The following is a 24283-nucleotide window of genomic DNA, read 5'->3' as shown; positions in this document are numbered from 1 at the left end:
ATGCTCTTTGATTAAAATATTCAGGTTTCTTGTCAGGTTACATTTTCACAGAAAAAGTTCAGGTTGGCGAGCACAGCATTTCCTCTCACACCACCTGCTCATACTCAGTCCCTGTTTGCCTATAATAAATATCTGCCACCTGCTGTAGGTCCTTTCAAGTTCAGAATTTCATTAAATGCCCCCAAGCACCTAAAGATTGCAGATGTTTCATTGATTCCATGTGTGGAATCTTTACAGAGACTTTTAAGTAAAATAAGCTTGAATAAAAGGAAGCAACTCACCTCCACATCTGTGCGTTGAGGTGTTTCTCCACCATGCTCTGTAGTGCCAGCCTCATTCTGTCCCATCTTCTGTCGAATACATAGTAGCCCCGTCCCATGAGCCTGCTGCTGAATACACAAAACTGGAGACATAAGAGGAAGCTGTTAAAGATACATTTAGAAGAAAAAAAGATTACATCAGATGAAATATAAACAAAGTGAGAAAGGGTAGTGAAAAATCAGGCAATAGAAGAAGAAATGTGGATAGAGGCATCAAATAACAGAGTAGGAGTAAAGATTGTAAAAACTGAGTGATAAGAGATGTGAGGTGACATACTACACTATAAAGCCAGTTCCTTAAAACTTGGGGTCTTAATAATAAGGAACATAAAAACACAATGCAATGAAACCACAACTCTATTGGCATTAGGGCATAGAAAAATATTTAATGTCAAAAGTGAGGCATTTTACTCTTAAATGGAAAAATGAGCTATACTTGAATTTACTGGCAGTAACGCAGCTCAGAAAAATTGGTGAAAAAAGTGGAGAAGTAAATCATATGAACAAGAAACTGCTGGAGGAACATGTTGCCTATGACTGGGTTATCTGGCAGCATGTTAGTAGCATTACTGGGTATATAGAGAGCACCTCAGAGAGGCAGAGTCTCTCACAAGTAAAAGATGGGCCGAGGTACAACAATCTGCAAAAAGTGTAACAGTTAATCCACAATGTCAAATTCTAAGAACTTTGAATATTTCATTAGCTACAGTACATGATATAGTTAAAAGATTTCAAGTATCTGCAGACAACCTTGTGCAAAAGGAAAAATCAGTATGGTAAATTATCTTCGGGCACTCATGCAATGATGCATTGAAATAATTGTCGTGGAAATCACTGCAAAGGTTTGGTTACACTTACAGAAATCATTATCTTTGGACACAGTTCACTATACCATTCACTAATGCAGGTTAAAGCTCCACCATGCAAAGAAGCCATATGTGATCATGCAGAAACACCACCATCTTTTCTGGGTCAAAGCTCATTTAAAACTGACTGAGGAAAAGTGGAAAATTGTTTTGTGGTTAGATAAATCGAAATGTAAAACTCTTTTTGGAAATCATGGTCTGCCTGACTAAAGTGCATCAGCCTGCATCTCTGATGGCATGGGTGGGGCATTAGTGTCTGTGGAAGCGGCAAATAGAAAGGCACAATCAATGCTGAAAGGTATATACAGGTTTTTAGGAAAAACATCTGTTTACATCTAGATGATGTCTTTTTCAAAGCAGGCCTTGCATCTTTCAGCAAGACAATGCTAAACCAGATGACGCATCTATCACAACAGCATGGATTTATAGTAAAAGAGGACAGGCACTGGACTGGTCTGCATGCAGTCTAGACCAACTGAAAACTGAACTGCCTGAAGCACAAAATACAACAAAGATGACTCAAGACTGTTGAGCAGCTAGAATCCAATAACAGACAAGAATGGGACAACATTCCTCTCCAGAAGGTCCAGCAGCTGGTCTCTTCAGTTCCCAGACATTTGCAGGCTGTTTCTCAAAGAAAAGGGGGTGCTTTACAGGAGCTAAACACAGTCCTGTCACAACTTCTTTTCTTTTAAACATGCTCTTCATTATAGTGTGAACTGTATGAAATAGTGAACACTGGATGTTTTTCATGTTCTACTGTGAATAAAATACTGGCTTATGAAATTTGAAAATCAAAGCATCCTGTTTTTTCATTGATCAGCATACCAACCTTTTGAAACCTTTTTTAAAAATCTAGAAATAATAATTAAATTGGAAAAACAGATGCCTGGCACAGTGGACATTTATAATTTAACTAAAAATATACAAATACAAAAAAATATATAAACTCTTCACCTAAGTAACAGGTTTTCTCAAACCCATATGCATGTGCACTGAATGTCATTACATTATGGACTATTAAAACATTTGTTAGTGTAGCATAGCTGGTCCTGGTCATTACCCCTAAAGGTTGTGGGTGATGATGGGAGTAGTGAAAAGCAGGTCTGTCTGTGTCGTTTGGAGTCTCTGTGTCCCCCTCATCACTGGATAATCGACCGCCGTCTCCAGCTGCTATCGTCCAGCTGTGTGGAGACTGTTCAAGGTTGGTGGCTTGGGCAGAAGGTGCTGCTGGGAGTAGAGGACTGGAAGTCAGCGTGGAAGAGGAGCCCCCTGGGATCCTGGGGTGGATATATAAAAAAGAAAAAGGTGTGAAAAATAATAAGGATAAAACGTTGCTAAAAGAGTGAAGAAGAGGAATCCTGTAGATTAAAAAGGAGTAAAGTACAAAGACAGAAAGGAAAAGGAGGCAGGAAAGGAATGAAGAACTTTAAATATGTTCATTTTTTTAAATGATGATGATCTGAATAAAAATCAGAAATGAGTTTTTTTATAACACTCTGACAAGGGCAGGCTTCTATTACTGCCTCCCAGTTCTAGTAGTCTGTGTTTACAGCATCCCCTGGTGGAAAAAACACATTGACAAGATGCATCCATCACATTAAAGCATCCAAATACAGATGAAATGCTCAGAAATGACAAATACAAAAACAATCCATTACTAAATTCACAAAGCTGAAGACTTATTCAGCATTTTTTGTGCTTATCCAAAATAAATCAACAGACTTTTGCCCACAGTGTATTACTTTATCTTCATAGAAATCATGAAAAATTGATAAGAGAACAACACAATCTTGTTGTAAACAAATATTTGTACATGAAAACCATTTCTAAGATAATCACTCTCATCCATCTTGGGTTATTTTTTGCAACTGGCTCATTCTTTCACTGTGTTGGCAACATCATCCCACCTTGGTTTGTGTGCATTTGCCAGCCGCAGCTTCATTGTGGAGAGGGGTCGTCCATTGGGGCAGTGCGGCTTGCTGGGAGATATCGACTCCTGAGACGCCATACTCTGGCTGCAGGCTTCTTTCCCTCCATGTGCTCCATCTTTGTCTTTCTCCTTCTCTTTCAAAGCCTCCCTCTCCTTTGCCTGTCCCTTGTGTTCTGCTAGCAGGATGTCGAAATGTTTCCTTCTGCCGGGGACGGCTCGGCGGTGTGTTAAGGAGTGAGTCTGTAACAGAAGGAAATAAATAAATAAAACCCTTAGTAATTTCACATTTCTCCTCCTTGCAAGTTAAGGGTTTAAATAAGGGTTTTGTTATTTTGGGAAAGGCTTTGTTGATGGTGGCTCAAACATTCTTCAACAAGCCTGAATGTTGTACTCACAGGGGCTCAAAATCACTGCATAATGGGTCTGCTCACATCACACAGGCAAATATTACCTGCATCCAGCCAGCTTGTACAGCCTTTCCAGGTACTTTGGAGTAACCAGTCATCAAACATTTGGTTTTCCAACAGTTATTTACAAAATGTGTTAGCGAGGTTGCTGAATCATTGGTTTACAGAGGTAGTCTAGCTTCGAGGGGGAAAATTTTTCTGGTGGTCATTTAACAGAAATGCTGAAAGTCTAGCTGGAGTGGTTCATATATCATGATTCTAACTATGCACACTTCTGAAAAGAATGTGACAAGCTGAAGTAAAAGCAAAGGCAACACTGGTTCTTGGTTTTCATGCTCATCTACCCTTGTTTCAGCAAGATGAAGGACCACAACAAGGACAGTCTGGCACCAGCAAAGTCTGGTGACAAACTGGATTTTTCATAGCAAAATTGGTAAAAATAAAAAATTCCAAAGCAAATGGCATTGTTTTGTTTACAGGAAGCTTGCTGCCTTGCTTCCGCAGAAGTCAATTTACATATAAGTGATTTTGATTTGAGCAAACGTTTTATGCAAAATATGATCATGTTTTCTTTAGAATTTTATAGTGACCGGCAAAAAAACATTGTGGTGTATTCTAACACAGTCAGCTCAGAATCAAGAAAAATTCTTTCAACGGTGTTTAAGTGGGATTAACTTTATATGTTGCTTCCAAATTCTCTCACAGATCTCTATCAAGATCACTTCTCTTTTTTTTTTACTATATGTCCTCCACTTGTGCAAAGTTTTAAATCTAATATTAGGAGTAAAAACTATAGTAGTTATATTACAAATCTCATTTTACTCTCCTTGGATCTTTGTATCAAACTGTCATTTTACATGAAGCACACTCAAAAATAAACTTTAAATGAGCTGGCACAGTGTGAATAATAACCACAGATGTCATGATCTGCTTCTTTTTTTCTCTTCTTTTTGTGCACATGGAAGGGGCTATTATCGCTCACAGAAAACACTGCCCCCGAATGGCTCTAAATTTGACAGATGCGTCTGAATGAAGCCATTAAAAGCAATAATGTAACAATAAACTAAAGTATAAAAAAAGTCTAAATGACTGAATGGTATTTTTTAAACAGCCACAAGTGTGTGTGAAGAGAGTCATATTTGCATATCTCATAAAATGACCAGTTTAGTTCACTTAAGAATATCTGTCTTTTTCTTTGTTTGTTAAGGCAAAACATGATCCTGTAAGTTAGCATTGTATTGGGTATTTAGGTGTTCAGTGTAAATCTATTCACATTAAAGTGTAATATATACCATACAAAGCATTATATGAACAATTAAATTGGACTCGATATGGAAATTGTCAGATTAGAAAGACAGAAAACTGCTTTATTTCCTACTGTAAGAATATCTCTCCTAGCACAGCTTGCTTCTGCTTGAGTCATCGCCTCACTCTTTCTGAGAGGTAAAAACCACTACCAGAAAAAATAAGGAGTTGCACTAATGATGCAAGTTTCTGTTCTTTATAAGAACAAAAACTGAATAATTCTCCAGATTTTGACGAGAAAAAGTCAAATTTCCACTCAGATACAGCTGATAAATACATCCAGTAAAAGTAATACCTACCTCCAGCTACATTAATTTACAAAGAAATGTTGATATTGCCTCATATTTTGGCCTTTAACTTTTATTATGCTGCATGTTAAGATATGGAAAAGAAGATGCACTTATTATTTTGACTATCCAGTCCAACCTTTAAAAAAATACATGAACACATTAACTTGACGGATGTTTAATAAGTTAATAACCAGTCTGTTTGGAAAGATTAGCAAAGCTTGGTAGAGATAATTAGAGGGCAGTAATAGAGTACAGCTAAAAGATGTTGTAGTCTCATCCAACATCTATAATTACCTCATCAAGTAAAATGTGGGCCCTGTAATGTTCAGCACTGCTACCCGACATTAAGAGAGAAATTGGTAATGCAGACAGAGAGGCAGACAGCATCATAGCAGTTGTTGGAGACTCTCAGTGATGTTTGTAGTCTGTTCAATATGATTACTGTCATAAACAAAAAAAAAACTGCTTTCCCGGTCAGCTGCTGTAGACGGGAAGCAAGAGGAAGGGTCACAGACTATTATTGCCTCTGCAGAAATCACACCAAGGTGGAGAGTGCGAGGAAGGATTGTGCATTTGTGTGTTTACTTGCGTTACCTTGCAGGTGAGAGACCGTGTGCATGGCCGTTTCGTCTCGGGGTCCTGCACTCCACAGTGCTTGTTAGGATCAAACACTCTCCCTGTAATACAAGCACAGACACACACACGCAAATACACATTAGACTGAAAGGCCATCATTGGGTAATTTCTTCCTTCCTTCCTTCAAATATCAAATCTCATTTGATAGGAGTGGGAGCACTGCAGTACCATGAATAAATAAATTTATTTCTTCTCTCAGACAGCACTTCACTCATTCTCACTCTTACAGATCACATCCAATCACATATTCCTTTACAGTTTCGATCCTTCAGTTGCAGAATAAGGAAACTTTGATAGGATTATTGATGTCTCAGATAATTAGGAATATTTCCAGTATCAAACACATTATCTGCACAGGCCCCTTCATACTGTGACAAACCAAATTTGACGGGACACACTGACAGCAACGCAAGCAGCACCAGTGACTGACGGCCCAGTAAACTCTTGCATGCCCTAATGAATGGATTCTGGAGGGAAAATTTACTTGATGATGAAATGAAACTCTCAACTTTAAAGGTTGTTTGAGATGATGCAACACTTCCTGTGTGAGCAAAGACAAAAAAGAGCAAAAATCCCTAAAACATTTATAATTTATGTTTAAATCAGGATTTAGAATATTCTAATTAAGTTTTTCTGCTCAGAGGATATATATATATTTTTACTATTAATGAAAACTGACAAGTACCACACAGGAAACAGATAGCGTTAACAATGACAATGGCAAATAGACAGACTTTTTTCCAGATCACTCATGCAATCACTTAATTGTTAGTGAAAAAAATTGAATTATCATGCAATTGTCTTTTCTAAAACAAATACCTGCACAAGCCTAAAAAGGTAACATCTGCAGAACTTGCAGTCCTTCTCTAAACTGTTGCACCTGGTTGATTAGCAGAGAACATTGCCACAACAAGAGAACTGGCAGAGTAAACAATCAAAAGGATTGTACAACTCCTTAATGAGTGTATTTTAAAAAAAAAAAAAGTTGGTTATTCCCAGTCAGCTGTGTCTAAAATTCAGAGCAAGAAAAGAACAGGAAGGGATGAAAAAAAAAACTAGGAACTTCTGTATGGTGCAGATACAATGACACATAAATGTGACTTGGGGTGGCGCATAGTTCAACTGGTTGAGTGGCTGCCTCATGTACGGAGGCTTCAGCTCCTCGGTGCAGCCGGCCCAGGTTCAAGTCCTGTCCTGGGGCCCTTTGCCGCATGTCTTTCCCCGCTCACTCTGACCCCCTTTCCCTATCCAAATACACTCAAATAAAGGCCAACAGAAACCAAAAATCTAATTAAATGAATAAAAATGAAAAATTTAAAAATAAGTAAGTAAAAAAGATAAATGACTCCCTGAAGAAAACAAGCAAGTTTCCAGTTGCTGAAGATACAGGGTTGATGCCAAAGAAAGAACCAGAGGAGACGGTTCTTGGTTTTAATCATCACCTCCACATTAGATCCACAGATTTGCACTGAAGTTGTGTGTATTTTCTCAATCAAAAGTAGGTTTAGTAATTTTTGCCACAGAGCAAACAGCATTCAGGCATTTAGGACAGATTCACACTTACGCTGTTTGGTCCACTTTAGAAGAAACCTAGTCCACTTCCACGTATAGTACGTTTTATCTGGAGCAGAATGAAACTCATTCATACTCTGATGAGTACCAAAGCAGCAGACTCTGACCCTCTCATAAAAGCAGGGGTCTGGTTTCATTTGCAAATAAACAGTGTGGTTCGTTTGCAGTGTGAAAGCAAACAAACTTTGGTGTTGCTCCATTGTTTACATGCGGTGAACGAGTCGGCTGAAGGGGAAGGATATTCATTTTTGGTCCAGATTTTCTTCTTCATCCTGTGTTTTTATTTTCTTGGTCAGTTGTAATTGTAAAATGTGCTAAGCCTTAGTAAAGTGCAGTGTGAAAGCAAAACCAAACCAAAGGAATTCCCCACCCAATCAAATAGTCCCCCAGAGTATCCTAGTGTGAATGCGCCCTGATCACCTCAATGACACGGCCAATGAACAGTCGGAATATTCCTTGTGTTTTTACAAAGTCAGAATGTTCTGCTGTTGAATGATCCGAAACAGGAGGGTTTTTTTTCTTTATTTTCTTACTAAATAAACATCCTCCAGGAGTGGAGATTCATCATTTTCACTAGGGGTTTTAAAAAGCCACAGAATGAGGTGTAGCCCAAAGCAGACTAAAAGGTCAGGGAATTTAACAACAGAAAAGAGCCGAGACAATGACGGCAAATAATTTAGCTTGTGTGCACTTTGGTGATCATCGGAGGCAAATGTTGACCCAAGGGGAGTTCTGTGAAAACTCCCTCTCCTCAAAAGTATTGAAAGTTGACAAATTCAACTTTCAGAGGAAGTTGCCATCAGCTGCCTTTCCATCAGACTGTCAAATAAACTTGAAGCAAACTTTGAAAATGTCACACAGCAGAAAATGAACATCAGGTCAGTTTCATAGCCTGGTTTGGAGCGGATATTGTAGGCTGTGTAGGAGGAGCTGTAAGCTACCTAATGCATGGCTGTGATGCAAACACTAACAAGAAACTGAGGAAGAAAATTCTAATAAAACTCCTCCTCTTGCTACATCAGTGAGGATTAACCATCTTAATGTTTATTCCCTGCGAAGAGAAATACTTGATTATGTGAGCAAGATGCTTACTTTATCAGAACCTATAACTAGCAGCTGCTTTTATTTGGCTTCATATGTGTCAGCCAAGAATTTCTATTAACCTTTTCTGATGCTAATCATTATGTGCCTCAAAAAGCATTAATAGCAGCATGACTAGAGTTAAAAAGCCTTTTTAATGACTATATATGATTATATTAAAATTTGTTTTATTGCTCTTACTGGAGTCGTTAAGGTGTTTAAAAGCTAAGCTTTTTCAAACACAGTCAAATGTAATGTCCATAAATATAAGGAGACAGTCCTTTTTTATCCAAACAAAGTACCAAATCAACAACAACCTCCAGTCAGCAGGTCATCCTAAACAGTGTTACTGTCAGTGGGCTGTAATCTTGTGCTGGCCTTTCCTATAATCCCTGTAATCGCTCTGTGTTTGCAGTATCAGACAACAGGTCCAGCGTGTGCAGCAAGAACAACAAACGCGCAGAGTAGTAAACAAACTCACAGAGACGTAAACAAACTCACATGCTCACTCACACAGTTCACGTCTGACTGGAAAAGGAGGCAAAGCAAAGCCAGCACGGGCTGAGAGACACTGATGAGGAGGGGAAACCAAACACGAAAGCAAAAGGCACAAAATGAACAAGAAACAAAATAATAATGCACAGACTGAAAGGGGTGAGTAAATAGTAGGAGACAGCAAGAAAAGAAAACACGACAAAGTGAGAGAGAGAAAGCAGGAGATCGAGAATGAAGAGGGGGAAAAAAAACACACAGGAGGTGGGAAAAAAACCTCTCAAGAAAACGAGAAGCTTCTTGGCAGCGGGAGCTCGTGAATTAGAGAGTGTAAATCAGAAGCACTGACAGAGACAGCCAAACAATACACTCAAGTATCCATCACAAGCCTTTTCACCACATTGTCGTTCTCTTTACTTTGAGATCAGCACTAAGATAACATGCACATCACTGTTAATTCAACAGAAGCTTTCTGAAGTTAGAATGAGAAAGAAATGTGGATGGACATGAGCAAGGAGTGATGAAGGCAAAAACTGAGAACTAAAAGGGATTAAAATATAACAACGTGTCTCCATTTTCAAAACTCACATTTTTGCCCTGTCTTTGCACTCTTCAGCTAAACCTTTGGGGCTGGAAGCTCTCCAAAAAGAGTTAAGAAATAGGGCTTGTGCTTGTAAGAGAGTCTGCATGCATGCATTAATGGAAGGAGGGAATGCCAAACTTTTCTATCTCAGGAATGTTAACAGCCTAAAACCTCAAGAATCACTTCTGTAACCAGTGGGTTAATAGTTTAAAACCCTAAACAAGAAAATGAGGGCATGAAAATGGCATTTTCTACATGATTTCTGACCTGAGAGTCTCGTGTGTGACCTGGAGGAAGTCTTAGTCCCGTTCTGTTGCTTCTTCTCCATCTGCGACAGCGAAGGAAATGATGGCAGAACAACAGATCGGTGAGCGGGTGAGGATGACAGGGACGACTTCCGATCAAGAGGGGAGGGAGACTGTGTCGATGACGCCCGCCTGTCCAGAGGGGAGCGCGCCGGACTGGGCCGCCTATCCAAAGAAGATGGAGGGGTGATGGAGCGCGGTGTAGACGGCCCGCTGCTGCCGCGACCATTGGTGAGCTTTTCACTCGAACGTTGTGATGCTGCGGGTGTGAGGGAGGAAGATTTTAGGGGAGAAGGGGAAGAAGAGGAGGAGGAGGACGGGGTGAGGCGCATATGTGATGCAGAGTCGGCTCGGCCGAGGCAGGGCATCTTCTCCAAGCTAACGACTGGAAGTGATACACTGGAGAAGAGTAAAAAGAAAGTAAAAGAGTTTAAACACAGCACAAATTAGAAATCATGTGACATTTTATTAGACTCTCACAACACTCTGGAGATGTAAATGATAATGTAATCATGTTAAAATGAAAGGTTTACACACCATGTCTTGTTCCGTGCCCCTTTAGGAGGGTAAACAGCAAGTGGTGCCTTACTGAAGCGGGAGTGAGGGTAATCTTTAGGGACCCTGAATGCTAGCGTGTCCCCAGGGCTGGGAGCCACAGTGGGGGCCACAGCAGGTGCTTTGGGCTTCATGGGAACCAAGGGGCTCCGGGAGGGGACTGGGGAGCTGTGCCGCTTCTCTAAAACAAGTCAAGACAAAAATGGAGACAAATATTATACGTTTCAGTTTAAGTAGGTGTCACACTTAAATAAAAAGTAAAGCTCATAATCATGCATTGCCAGTGATTCTGGGTATTTTCTCTCTGATTTACAGCTAGTTAGCATTTAAGTGCGTCACTTTTGAAGCTTTTTTTTTTAAATAAATAAATAATAAAAAAAATTAAAATAAATGAAAAAAAAATACCACTACTTTGGTACCAGATATGTTGTAACACGAGCGAAAGCAAATCTGTGCCACAACTTCTCCTTAAAAGAAAAGTTTCCAAATCAGTTTCATAAACTTTTCCTCTAATTAGCAACATGCCTGTTACTATCTAAAGTGTCCTTGTGTGATGAACTCCACCATACTGCTGTTGCGTGAAGTTCAACACCAGCCAACTGTTATGAATACCTTTTGACCCAGATCTGACGAGAATACATAAGTGAAAACTGCTGAGACACAGTAGGAAATGCAGAAGGGGAGTAAATCACAAGGCTGTCAGGAAGAGGGGTGGAAGGGGGTGTGGGGGACGTAGGAGAGGAGAGGAGCTCACACTTACGGTTTTTGCTATGCATGTCTTTGTGGGAGCAAGGTGGGTAGGGGGGTGGGGAGTGTGGTCCAGGACTGTCTCTCTCTCTCTCTGTCTGTCTCACAGGGAAACTATATCCCAGCTACCTGAATGAAAACAGAGGGGTGGACATGTCGTAAACTCTCAGAAATGAGATGGGGATGTGGGGAAAAAAAAAAAAAAACACTAAACACATCTTTTGTAATAATGCCCTCTGAGTCCATCTCTTCCTTAAGCTGCTTCAGAGGTAAAGAATCAACATCTGTAAGACAGGCTGGCGGAAAGCAGTTTGGTGCGTTTTTTTTTTTTAGGATGAGATCGTAACTGTAATTTCCTGCCTGCTGATAAGAATCAAATAAAAGTGCAGGAAGTGGTAAAACTATGAAGTGTGAAGCTCAGTTAGAATTAAAAGGGAGCCATTTTTTAAAGTTACTAAAATGGTAAGGCTTGTTTTGTTTTTGTTGTTTAATTTTTTTTAAAGAAAATGGCAAGTCACTATTTCTCACTTAAAAATAAATAAATAGCATTATTGTACATTCATCAATATGTCAGAAATGAACAGAAGAAATATTCAAAAGCTCCCACAGACACCTCTTCTCTGGCCTGTCCCTCAACTCCCTCATGTAACTGCTCACAATGCTCCAACACATGCACACAAGCTAAAGCTAACATTGGTGAATATAAAATACATCCCAACAAATTTACAATTTATCTTACTGTACATTGACGTTTAACAGTTCATATATAAGCTTTAAAAACAGAGAAATGTGCTTATTTCAGCTCTTTGGTGGGAAGAATAAGCTCGATAACCAGCATAAGAAATGCTCAATTGAATTTAGATTGAGTCTCAACTCTTTCCCCTCACTGTCTTATTGCTAAGCATCTCTTCCTGTAGCTGTAAATCCATATTTAATGTGCAGACAGTGCTGATGTCATGGTTTACCCATCAAGCAGCATGAGGCACTGTATATATGTTACTAATAGAAGAACATTCAACATCAGTGCCGAGTCTGACTTGTGAAGTGTTTGCTCAGAGAGCACGAGAGTCTGTGTATGCGTGCTGCAGGTGACTGAGCAAGAGTGCACACAGTGTGTCCACAAGGGTCTCGCTGTGCTAATTAAAACAGTGCAGGTATGTGTATGGGTATATGTCAGAATCCATATATTCTGAGCATGCATGCAAGTGTATGTGTGCATACTACGTAGCAGAGTGTGCATTAGGTATACATGCAGAGCATGATTGCTATGTGGGAGCATAATTTGCATGCGCACTTTCATGTGTTTTTACCATGTGTGGCAGGTGTGTAAATAAGCCAGTGGAGGTAAACAACCAGGGAGACAGCTGTATTCAGATTAGCAGGGTCAAAGTCCAAAGTTGTGTCCACAGGTATGCAGTACAAATTTCACATATTTAATCACACATTTTTTCACACACATTCCCACATTGGACATGAACCCTTTCAGGCAACTCAATTGTATAGCTCAATGAATCTATTCTGTAGAAATAGAAGAGGGAACACTGAAGATTCCAGGCTTATTCTGTGGTTTCAGGAATTCTTTGTTACTTTCAACACAGCCAGGAATGAGATAGAGAGCAAATCTCAAGTAACATCATATCAGATATGCTGTGGTTATTTGGTCAAGCCATTTTAACCCGATGCTCAGTCACTCAATTCAACTTTGAATTTTCATTTTATTTGGACACATGCAGATTTTTACTTCATAAAACTGAACAAAAAGCCATCCTGTAAAATGAGCTGCATAAAAATAATAATTTACCCCTTGCATAAATATGATTTAATAACAGCACAATTCAAAGATATGTTTCAGGCAAGAAGCATAATTCTCATGAGCAAAAATGAATAAAACACTAAGCTTCTTAGAAATCTGTGTATGCAGTAAGACTTAAAGAATAATCGACTTATTTTTTTTTTCCCCCCAGAACAGCCTCAGGTTTATTATATTTTGCAGAAGGACCAAACCAGGGGAATCAACAGCCATCTGGAAGCTCACCATACTGACTTTACAATATATGGACAAATGCCCAGGCAAGTTCACTAAGCCACTCGACCACAAGAGCACCCTCCCTATAACACTCTCCTGCCTGCCGGTTGTTATGGCAATGCTGAGAGCCCAGCTGGCTGCTGATTGGCCTCTGACTTATCCTGTGGGCGGAGTCAGTAGAAGATGAGGAAGCAGGTTCTCAGAGCTCAGCTGAGTTTGTTTACGTTGAGTGAGAAGCATGAAAGAGAGGAAGAGGAAAATCTGCCACAACAAAGTAAGAAGAAACATGCCTTCGGACTCACAGTGGACATATTCCAGTGTTGAGTCAACGACATTTGCGGTCCTAAAAACACCAAGTTGCATTTGATAAAGTGTAAACTAAGAACACTGACAAAAAAACAACAAAAACAAGATGCATATCTAAAATAAAAGTTGACTCAAGTGTTTCTAAGGCATGCCCCGTGTGTAAAATCAGAGTAATCTTTAAATTTAGTCAGACACTGGTGGTAAAGTACATATACCACAAACTTAAATAAAACAAAGTCCCAAAAATGAAATAAATAATAGCTACGATGCACAGGTGGCAGTGTAGCTGGTGGCATTTTATGTCAGCTAGTAGTTCACACAGCAACAATAAGTACTAAGTTATCATCACCACAAGTACACAAAACTAAATACAACTTCCGTGACAAGGGGTACATCTCTCCAACAGCAGCGAACAGCGTGTTAACAAGACCACATCCCAGTAACACACACTTTCACAAAAACAAACTAACAAAGAAGCAAAAGCAGCCCAAGGGATTGTCAACTTAGGAGTGAAATGAAACCAAAAGGAAATCCAGCACCATTCTCATCCAACTCTAAGCTCATTTAATCCACCACTGTAGTGAGAAGTTGCATGGCGAGACAGGCAGACACTTCCACCGACGGCAACAATACGACCCCTTTCATCATGCGCTTGACTTGCTCACATGCAGGAGAGCAGCGGTTTGCAGAGGAAGACGAAGATGTTGTAGCAGATGAGAACTGGAAGGAATACATTAAATCATCTGAAGATGCTGTGGAGACCTGATTTATTTAAACGCACCGCTTCAAATAGCATACTGTAGATCTACTGTGACACTAACTTTCTCTAGTTTCTGGTGGTGGTGATCAGGGCCCAAAGGTGCACAGGGTTTGAAATACATTATGCTAATAAAATTTGCCCTTAAAGAATTCACATTGAATTAAATTTTTACAGATTACATATAATCTTTGAGGTTCACTCACAAGCACTGAAAGCATTTCTTTGCATGTTTCTTTGAAAGCTCACTAAAAAGAGTACGGTGCTAACACTGCCAGTCTGAGGGATTTAGTTTGTATCCCACTGGGGCACTTATGCTAAGAATATACATGCTTGCCTTACTCTAAGGAGATTTAAATAAACAAATCCACTAAATGGAACAAGTCTCTGATGTATAAAATATAGCATATCTTAACCTGAGAGCAAATTATGTAGCATGTAGTTGTTAGTCATGATCACTCCCTTCTTCAAGCACAGCAAAATGAGCAGCAAACTGGGCATGTATAACTAAAAGGCACTGACCCCTGAGGCAGCCAACCCCCTTCTCTTCCCTCTGTGTGCATGCATTTCTGTATATGCAAAGCCTCAGAGCTGCTCTGATGTACAGGTCAAGCATGAAAGCTAATCCCTCGATGGATACACATAAAAACAAATAAAACACTGCAGTGATGAATCAAAATGCCACTCAGGGTCACAACATTTAAAGCAGAATTCCCAGCAGGGAACAATGGTGCTGTGCTTGGGGGGGATGCTACGGTGGCATGATGGAAATGTGCAACAATAGCAGGAAATGCATAAAACATCATAAAACTATCTTGACAGGGTGAGTTCCTAAAGGCGATCTGTTCAGCTAAGGTCAGGGGGAGCATTTTTTCATTTCATGACACAGAGCAGTTGGGCATATAATGCTTTAAATTAAATAAAGGAGTCATATACAGTAACAGGATGACTTGAGGATGACTTCTAAGGCACAGCTGCACACTTAAATGATTATACGCATAAAAGTATATGATGAAATCTACCTCTCTGGCCAGCTACAGTGTCTGATTGTTATCCAGTTATGGCCTGAAGATAATTTTATCTTTCAGGGTGCTGTTGGGAGATTCCAACTCCTGACTGTGTGTGCATGAGTGTGTCAGACCTGTCACCCAACTGAGCAGAAACTCTGCCAACAAGGGTAAAGGAGTGGCAGGAGCAGGCACCAAACAACAGTGGCTGCCAAGAGTTTATCTGTGGGTTTGTGTGTGTCTCTCACAATACCGCTGACCTCCTTCTGTTGAGAAACAGAAAGCGAGGAAGTGAGTGAGAGAAGTGTGCTTGTGTGCGTGTGATCATTAAGCGTAACCATGTGCCCGCCACAAGCTCCCTCCTCCACCCTCCACTCAGCCCAAACAGAAGCAGAAGCTCGCGGGCAGATGCGAGCGCGCTCAGTGAAGCCACAATCAAAAACAAACAAGAGGTGGACAGGCAGGGTAGAGGGCCAATAGGAGCTGGGTGTGGCACTGTGAATTCAATGACAAATCAATAACTGTCTATTTTCTATAGATTTCCTTCCAAAACATCCATCCCTTTTGGAAATTTGATTTTAATTATATAACATGGTTTTATGCAGGACATAGATTACAATCTTTAAAGCAAGTCACACATGCTTCTTTGTCCTGAATTCATGAATGTATATATTTATGTTATTCAACTTCATGTTTAAACAACCTTAAAATTGGGGGTAAGTGTGAAATTTTAGCTCATTTGTTCCTATTTTCTAACACATCACTTTGACAAATCCTTCTAAAAGTGTATCTGGAGGGAATACCAGCCTGCTGTCTAAGCACCACCTTAAGAGAAGAGATGTTCATAAATGGGTGAATGTACCTGTTTGTTAGAAAAATGCTTGTTTACAAGGCTAAATCTGTAAATTATTTAGTGTTTATCAGCTTTTAACAGCTTGCTGAGTATTAGAAAGCATGAACTTGTGGCATTTGTGTGAAGGGGATGAGTTTTAGGAAGGTAAAGATTTCAACTGAAATAGTTTTGTGTATCTTGGTGAAGTGCATAAATACGCCCTGATGCTTTTGTGTGCGACTTTGTCCTGAAAGGCCTTCATGTGTGGCTCTTACCATAGTGTGTGAGGATGCCCTGAGGAGTGACCACCTTACTGCAGACATGGCAGACAACAAGACAAAAATCCTCCAATGCTGGGAAAGGGCTATAGACAAGCATCTCTGAAAGAGACACAAAGAGCAAAGAGTCCACATTTTTATTCATAAAGACAAATCAGGATGGAAAACTCACTTATAAAACAGAATAATAATTTCCAAGAAGATACATGGATTCAAATTGTCAACTTCAAAACTTCAAAATTAGTATAATTTTGCAGGACATATTTATAAATATATTCTACCGTCAGACTGCTATGCTCAGCAAATTGTGTTTCCAGCCCTTTTTACTGAGCAGTAGCTCAACTCATTATCATCCATGTAGCAAAAGAAAGTTCACTGACTTACCCTGTAGCTACACTGAACACATGAGATATTCACACTATTCACAGAGCGGACTTCTGGTGGGATTTATCTTTTCACTGGCTGCACCTGCAGCACATGACGCAGGCTTGTGTGAGGCCCAAGCCAGACATGACTGTAAGCTTTTTTTTAATATGACTGTGTTGTACTTCAGTGTTTTGTAATCAGCACAGTGATGCAGATTCCCTGTTTTTTACTGAGTTTTGTGTCGTATGAGTAATCAAACAGAGACGTCAGCAGACTGCATAAGGGATGATGTTACTAAGCAACTGCCAGTTGGTAGTAGCAAAATAAATGACGACAGGGTAACTGAGAGCCCAAAGTGGAGATCCAGCTAGATGGTATACAGAATGAATATGTATGACAAATATATGGACATAGAATTTCTTTATAGACTAAAATACCTACAACTTGTAACTTTGACAGTTAAGCTAAGCAGATTTCATTTATGCTTATTATAAAGTGCAAAATTGAGTAAAAAAAATATGGTATTGTAGTTTAAGATTAATTGTCATACAAAAAAACAGCTTAAATAACTTCATCTGTTCTATAATCCAGTAATACATTATTTATATATTATTACATATGATATATGCAGCAGCCACTTACTGGAAATTTTTTTACGAAACTTTAAAAACTATTTCTTTAAATTTGCCTTTTGGGCTTCATGAACAAAACACATCCTGTTTAATTTGCCAGGTGTAAAGCAGAAGAGCACAAAATGACATCAGTGGTGGAAAACAGTGAAAAAACAATACACTGCCAGCATCTGCCAATAAAAAAAGGTTTCCTTGAGTTCATAACGATCAAGCTAAGTAGATCATTAGATTGTTTGATAAGTGAATCACAAAACAGGAAGCCACACGGCCTCATGTTTTTAAATTTTAATATGGAAAAAGTTTCTCCTTTTAACGTGATTAATCAATTACGCAAAAAAAAAAAAAAGCTGGTGATTTATTTTAATACACTGACTTACAATCCGTTATTCTATATTTAGCAATGTTTGATATTATCATTAAGCTTTGGAGCCATATCAGTCCGACTGGGGGCTTAAACTCTATTTCACAATTATCAGCAGCAAAACCAACAACTTACCACAGACACATAGATGATTACTGTGTTTTCATCACTAGAGAGACAAGAAGAACGGAACAAAGGAGTTTGTGTGTACAGCATTCTAGTTAGAGAAAAGCAACAAAAGACACCTTGTCCAGTAAACAGGACCTGAAGAAACAAATATGTCCACTGGAAAGCAACCGTTATCTGCTCTGGCTGAGCTTTGAGAACTTAAGAAATCAAATTATTAGCAGAGGGCTGAGAGGGAGGTGGGATGTGTGGCAGGGATGTATGTGTGTTTGGGTAGGCATGCAAGAGGAGAGGGGAAAAAAGAAAAAATCTGAATGTGTGGGTGTCTGAGTGTCATCACGACCTTGCATTGCTTCCGAGTTTGTTGTCATCTGGACAGCCAAAGAGACAGAACGTCATACTAAGTACTCGTTTGGGATGTGTATGTGTATGTGTGTGTGTGTGTGTGTGTGTGTGTGTGTAGAAGCAGAAGCTGCTGGGTCACTCAAGGACGAAGTGTACCATATTACAGGCTTTATGTACGCAGAGTGTGTGTGATGCTTAACATGACACTCGAGAGCATGTGACTGAAAGGGCCACCGTGTGTTTACATACAGTTAAAGGTCAGAAATGGTTTCATTAGATTAGGGTTACATACAGTACAGGGGCTGTTATCATTTTTACTGTTGGAAATACTTCATGACTACAGTTATCTTAATGCTGGTTCACGGTTACTTTAAGTAAATATATAAAAGTAAAGAAGCAGAATTAAAATTTAGAATACTACAGTGTCGATAAAAGAAGTGAAATAATACTGATGTTATCACATAATTAAAAAGAAATGAGTATAAAAATTCTGACAGTGTTAAATAGTTAAGATATAACAAATGATGTTTGCACTCTGAGCTGTTAAAGAGGCTAATTAGAAAGAGTGCTGGCAGGTTAGCTGTACTTGGTAAGTGGTTTCTGTTTGGAATCAGGGTCACCAAACCGAGCTTTTCCTGTCACAATATTCAGAGCAAATTAGCAAATGTTCTTGTTAAAAGAATACAGCCAAGGTTCTGCAAAGATTATGATGGCAATTTATCTTTGAATGGCAAATTTTAACATATTCAGTGACATCAAAAAACACAAGCAAGAGAAAAAAAACAACTAAAGAGAGCAATTTCCTCTGCATCTGCCAAGTCAAATGCAAACTAAGTAGGTATTTCAGCTGCCTGAACAGTGTGTGTATGTGTGTGTGTGTATGTGTGTGTATATCTCAAGCCAACGGCCAGAGTCTGCCAAATGACTGACAGGCCAGAAAATGAGCTACAAAAACAATCAGTGACTGGTGAATATGCATGTTTGGAGCTACGAAAACAATCCTTCATTGGACACATTGATTGTGTTTAGAATAAGCACATCAGTTCCCATCGGTAAACTGATGTTTGGAGAGCAAACTACATAAACTTGATGTGAACAAAACTGTTTGAAAGCATAAACTATTACTTTTGAAACAGCAAGTTTGGTTCACTAACACAACAGTTACGATGCCAACAGTAACAAACAGAATGTAAATGAGGGTAAGTCAGTCAGATTTGGGGAAATCTCTGGTTTTCCAACAATATCAAACGACCCGTTTGAGAGAAGGAGAAGGTGTTAGAGTGACGGCTTCAACTTAAGTTGTATTTTAAACAGGCACACCAGAAAACTACTGGTGTGGCACCAAAATGTCTGACAGAGTAAACAAGCTGACTAGTACTTGGCAGACGGCTTCGGCTGCAGAGCCCAACCTACACAAACATTCATGTACAATTTTACTGTTTTTTGGGGGGGTTTTTTTCCCCCACAAAATTTTGGATGATTCAAGATGACACTGGGTTTTAGAGACAGTGTTTTTTCTCCTTACAGTAAAGCTGGAGCTTTACAGGAAAGGCCTTCAAATAATCTCCTAGAGCCGATCCAAACCCAGACCATATCACAAGCATATTTATTTATTATTCCTTCACATGAATACACACTCTAGTAAATCCTCAGTTTCTGAGTTTAATCTGGGTTAATAAATAACAACAACAAAAATAGTAATAATAATAATAAAAATAATAATAATAATCTGGGTTAATAAATAACTGAAAGAATTAACTGAGACAGCTGTCAGTTATGATTTTACCAATATTTTCAACTTGTGATACAAGTTTTTGATGTAAACATGTTTTTGCCTTTTTTAATTAACAGCGATGAAATCTGGACTAGACTGTGTGATGCATCTGGAGTCTGCGTCACTTTTTATCACGTAAACAAAAGTTCAGAATTGTCATGCACACACTGTATTTTTGTATCTAGGGGTTACCTGGCTAACATGACTAATTTCATGCCTAATCATTTAACTACAAACAACATTGCTTCATTTAGTTCATGACTCATTTTGAGTCTAGTAGATAATGGAGACTTTCTAAATCCTCAACAGAAAAGGTTTCAAAGCCTATATAGGAAACAGTCCTGCAAATGTGGTCCAATCCATTGCATCTGAGTCCATCAATAATCTAAGTTCATTCAGCATGGGCCACATTTTCAATCATATTTGCAGAGATTCTGTCACTGTACTACAGTGGGCTACATATAAAGGAATACCAGTGTATACTGAGGTATTGCCTAAAGCATTATGATAACAGCTTGATGGCTTGGCTGAATCCTGTCTGTACTAGAGTGACTAGTAGGCACTCAAATAGCAGCATTACAGCACTGTCTATTCCCACTGAGACAATGACAGTGGTTGGCAGCCTAATCAAACTGAGTTTCTGTTGGTTGTCATCATCTCCACTGTGTGAATGTGGGAGAGCAAAACAGAGACAGTTACCAATCACAACCTGAACTTCACATCAATTACTGCCAAGCTAGCCTCACCACATACAAATAAGTGTGCACATGCTGAAAAAGTCTCAAGTGAGTACACATAATAATAATAATAATAATCAAGGATGAGTCAGTTTTTAGTTGGATGTAAATTAATAAATATAACATTTTCACTCGTGTGCGAGTGTCCTTGTGCGAGCACGTCTGCGTATCAGTCTCAGCAGTCCTCAGTGTCATGTTGCCGACAGATCAGCAATTCTGGAAACACTGCTCCAGTCTGGCTTTGACAAGAGGACGATGAGGCATGCGAGTGTGCGTGGGAGGGGAGAGGGGGTTTGGTATTTGACCAGCAAGAGTGAGAAGAGTTTCCCCGGCTCCACGTGTGCGTCACTGTGTTCCTACGGGGGCTGCAGCTCGCTCAAACTTTCAGGGATGACTCAAGTGTGTTACACTGCAGCGCATGCTCCTGTGGGCATTTATACATGGTGATGTGTGAAGGAACTCCTCTGGCTCCGTCTCTAGGGTGGAGGGGTTGGAGTGGGAAGGCACCAGCGCATTGCTCAGGGGCACTCTTCCCCCCATACACAAAAGCCCTTCACATGACTAATCAAACCTAACTTTATACAGAGCCTTTAATCTAATCTAACAATCTAAGGATACTCCAAAACAGGCCCTTGTAGCTGACTTTAACTGATAAAGAACTCTCATGAATAAACGGACTATAGTTTGTTTTGGATTACAGATATCAGACCACTATGGTAGACAGAGACACTTATTTCAGCTGTAGTTTTTTTTTTTTTTTTTTTTTGTAAAATAACAAAAATAATAACTTTTCCTCCTTTCATCACTGAAGTCTGAAGAATGAACCAAAGCTAATGCAGATAACCCAGCCTGTTAATCAGACCAACTATTTGCCATTAAAACACAATCAGCCACTGATAACATTTCACAAGGTCTGGAATAAAAAAAAAATCTAACTCGGACAGTCATTTGCAATTTGTATGGAAGGAAAATAAAAGATTCTGGATGACAGATAATGGATGAATGCATCAGAGAAAATAGAATATTAATAACCACATAATAAATACAATAAGGGCTCTTTGAGTTCAGAAATTTGTTGTCTCGTTTATTATTATTATCCAACTGTTGTATAAAATTAGATTAGGCAGAAATAAAATAAATAAATTAAATAAATTAAAATCAGATGTAAGCTACTGGTCACCCTACTCATGAAATAATCTGCATCAGCCTTTTGAAGAACTTCAGAGAACAATCCAGAAGCGTGCAGTTAATAAGCTGGTCACACAGAAATTTTAGTGTCATGTCTTGTCAAAAAAGTGAATATTTGATGTTTTTATTTACAATTAATAAAAGTAAACTAAGGGTCCCTTCACTTAGAACATGTGATCAGATAGGGTTAACAATATTGTAATATCTGCTTTAATACCCAGTTATGAATCAATTATAAAATAAATATATATATATATATATAAAATTTTACTAAATTAATTAATTTTACAAAATTAAATTTTATATATATATATATATATATATATACATATATATATATATGAGCCATTTTTAGCTTAAGATGACTCACATGCATGGATGCTTACTGTAGGATGTTTATTTACAAACAGACTCACAGCAAATTATTATTCCCCAAAAAACTATTATCCAAATTAAAGTATACATTTCAACACCAGCAATGTTGCCCAGTAATTGTTTTTTCTCTTAAAAGTGGTTAAAATGGAGGCAATGGAGCTGCTGTGCATGTGTAAGAAAACAATAACAAACCATCCCCGTGTGGTACGTGCCAGCGCAGAGTGTACGGTAGTACAACTTCCTTACCTTCTTTGCCAAGCTTCACAGCTTCACCGGGGCAGTAAAGCTCTTTGTCACTGTTATCCAAGGACGAGACCGCGTCTGAGTAAACAAAACAGCCGCTTACAAACACATAGGGGTATTTACAACAAACTTTGGGGCCATGCGTGGAGCCCTGCTGCTCCGAAGCTGGCTATCAGGTTAGCATTAGCTTGCTAACGCCTGCCTGAGCTGGTTTACTAAATCAAGTAGAGCTGTCAAAGCTAACAAACTTACGGCTGGACAATTGAGAATACCATTAGTGAACGCGTCAGTGGTACAAACCCTGCACTGAAATGCTAAGCTTCGCTCACCTGCATGTGCATACCTGTCAAAGCAACCAATTAATACTGCATTTTATAGTAATATTTTGACAGTTAGTTTGCTGCGCTTTGACAGACCCTGCATGGTGGGGGAGCTTACTCAACTCAATCACAGACAGTTGGACCACGCACTTCCCGACAGTTTGTCAGCAAAAACAACAACGCTACCGACAAGCGAACTTACTGTCAACAAAACGTAATTTAGCCGCACTGACGAAGGAAGACCATGGCTTGCAAAGGAAGGTATCCGGACTTGGTATTTGGCGATCCAGTGTCGCCATTGCTCTTCCTTCTTGTTGCTTTGCTGAGAGCCGTTTTTCCTCTCTCGCCTTCGCACGCAGCAAGCGAAAAACGAAAGAACGAGATATGCTGACGTCACTGTCGGGATGTGTCGGGTCGGCTCGGTATCTGTCGGAGGGTTGAGAGGTTGAGCGACAGATAAGCTTTACAGGAGTTCAAAAGTTCACCATGTAGCATGGGATAACAGAAGTGCCACAATAAATAACCAAATAGGAAATGCAGAAATATTTCCAGGAAGAAATCAAAGAAATTGAGCTTGGCAATATGATGTAGTGTAAATAAAAAAAAAAGGAAAAAGAAATAAGAAATAACTGTTGTAAGATATAGATGATGTAATTACTTGCAAGATCTGAAAAATAAAATAAATAAATAAAAATGATTGATGCATAATTTGTATCTTTTTATTCATACCTTTATTCATACCTTTATTGCGGTTAATGTACTTCATTATCAATGATATGTTTTTTTTTATTTATTTATATCATTCAGTCATTTTACATTTTTAGTTTTCCTAATATTTTCCTCTGCTGCTTTTACCATAGTAAGGTAGGAAAAAGCGCAAAACACAAGAGAATATGGCCAATTTCTTTGCTTTTTGCTTTTTAAAATGTGGTCTTGATTTTAGAAATCACTGTATAAGAGAATCAGTTAACTCATAAGATATATTTCCAATACTTTCTAATACTTACATTTTTGTGCAGTTGTGCTGCCTTCTTGGTCAGATCTTTCTCAGAAAAAAAAGTTCTAATCCTAATGATCTGGTTAAATAAGAGAGAAATGGAAATTAAAATTGTAAGACATCAAGACCAGCTTCTGTTAGATTTTTTGACAGAATTTCCTGATGCCTGCAGCTTTCTTTTCTGCAATCAGACCGCTTTCTGTAGAAAAACCTGTGAACCTGTCCTTGCTCGTCAGAGAGGCCATCAGATCCCATGAGACCAGTGGGAGACCGGGGGAGTCTGGAATAGGTTTAAATACTTCTGACTCTCAAGTTGTTTTCTAACAAAATCAGCAGTGTTACTCACTTTATCTGCCAGCTTATTATAATGTTGTGGGGTATCACTGTATGTGGGATTAATAGACAATGGGTTGGAGATTCAAGGCCATTTGCTGGCATCTTCTTTCAGCTGTTCATTAGGAAATGCCAAAGCAATAGACAAAAGATAAAATAATAATAAGAAGAAGAAAAATGAGTGAATGA

General features: G+C 39.0%; 1 protein-coding gene across 2 annotated transcripts in view; it reads right to left on the bottom strand.

Annotated features, from left to right (window-relative positions):
- Positions 1–23109, bottom strand: part of atxn7l1 (ataxin 7-like 1) — a 28342-nt gene extending 5233 nt beyond the window's left edge. The window contains exons 1-9 of one of the 2 annotated variants that reach the window (XM_041977639.1): positions 22967–23109; positions 22448–22522; positions 16295–16399; positions 10327–10525; positions 9752–10188; positions 5716–5798; positions 3097–3359; positions 2250–2466; positions 282–403 (exon numbers count right to left, since the gene is read on the bottom strand). In XM_041977639.1, coding sequence (XP_041833573.1) covers positions 282–403; positions 2250–2466; positions 3097–3359; positions 5716–5798; positions 9752–10188; positions 10327–10525; positions 16295–16399; positions 22448–22522; positions 22967–23063 — 1598 coding nt within the window. In that variant the 5' untranslated portion in view covers positions 23064–23109. Of the gene's footprint in view, positions 1–281; positions 404–2249; positions 2467–3096; positions 3360–5715; positions 5799–9751; positions 10189–10326; positions 10526–11104; positions 11221–16294; positions 16400–22447; positions 22523–22966 lie in introns of those variants that run through there. The other variant, XM_041977640.1, reaches the window with a different exon arrangement.
- Positions 23110–24283: the final 1174 nt, after the last annotated feature.

The sequence above is a fragment of the Melanotaenia boesemani genome, chromosome 23 (genome assembly GCF_017639745.1).
Source record: "Melanotaenia boesemani isolate fMelBoe1 chromosome 23, fMelBoe1.pri, whole genome shotgun sequence".
NCBI classification, from domain to species: domain Eukaryota; kingdom Metazoa; phylum Chordata; class Actinopteri; order Atheriniformes; family Melanotaeniidae; genus Melanotaenia; species Melanotaenia boesemani.
Note: the sequence above shows the minus strand (reverse complement) of the source record. Positions and strands in the feature narration are given on the sequence as shown.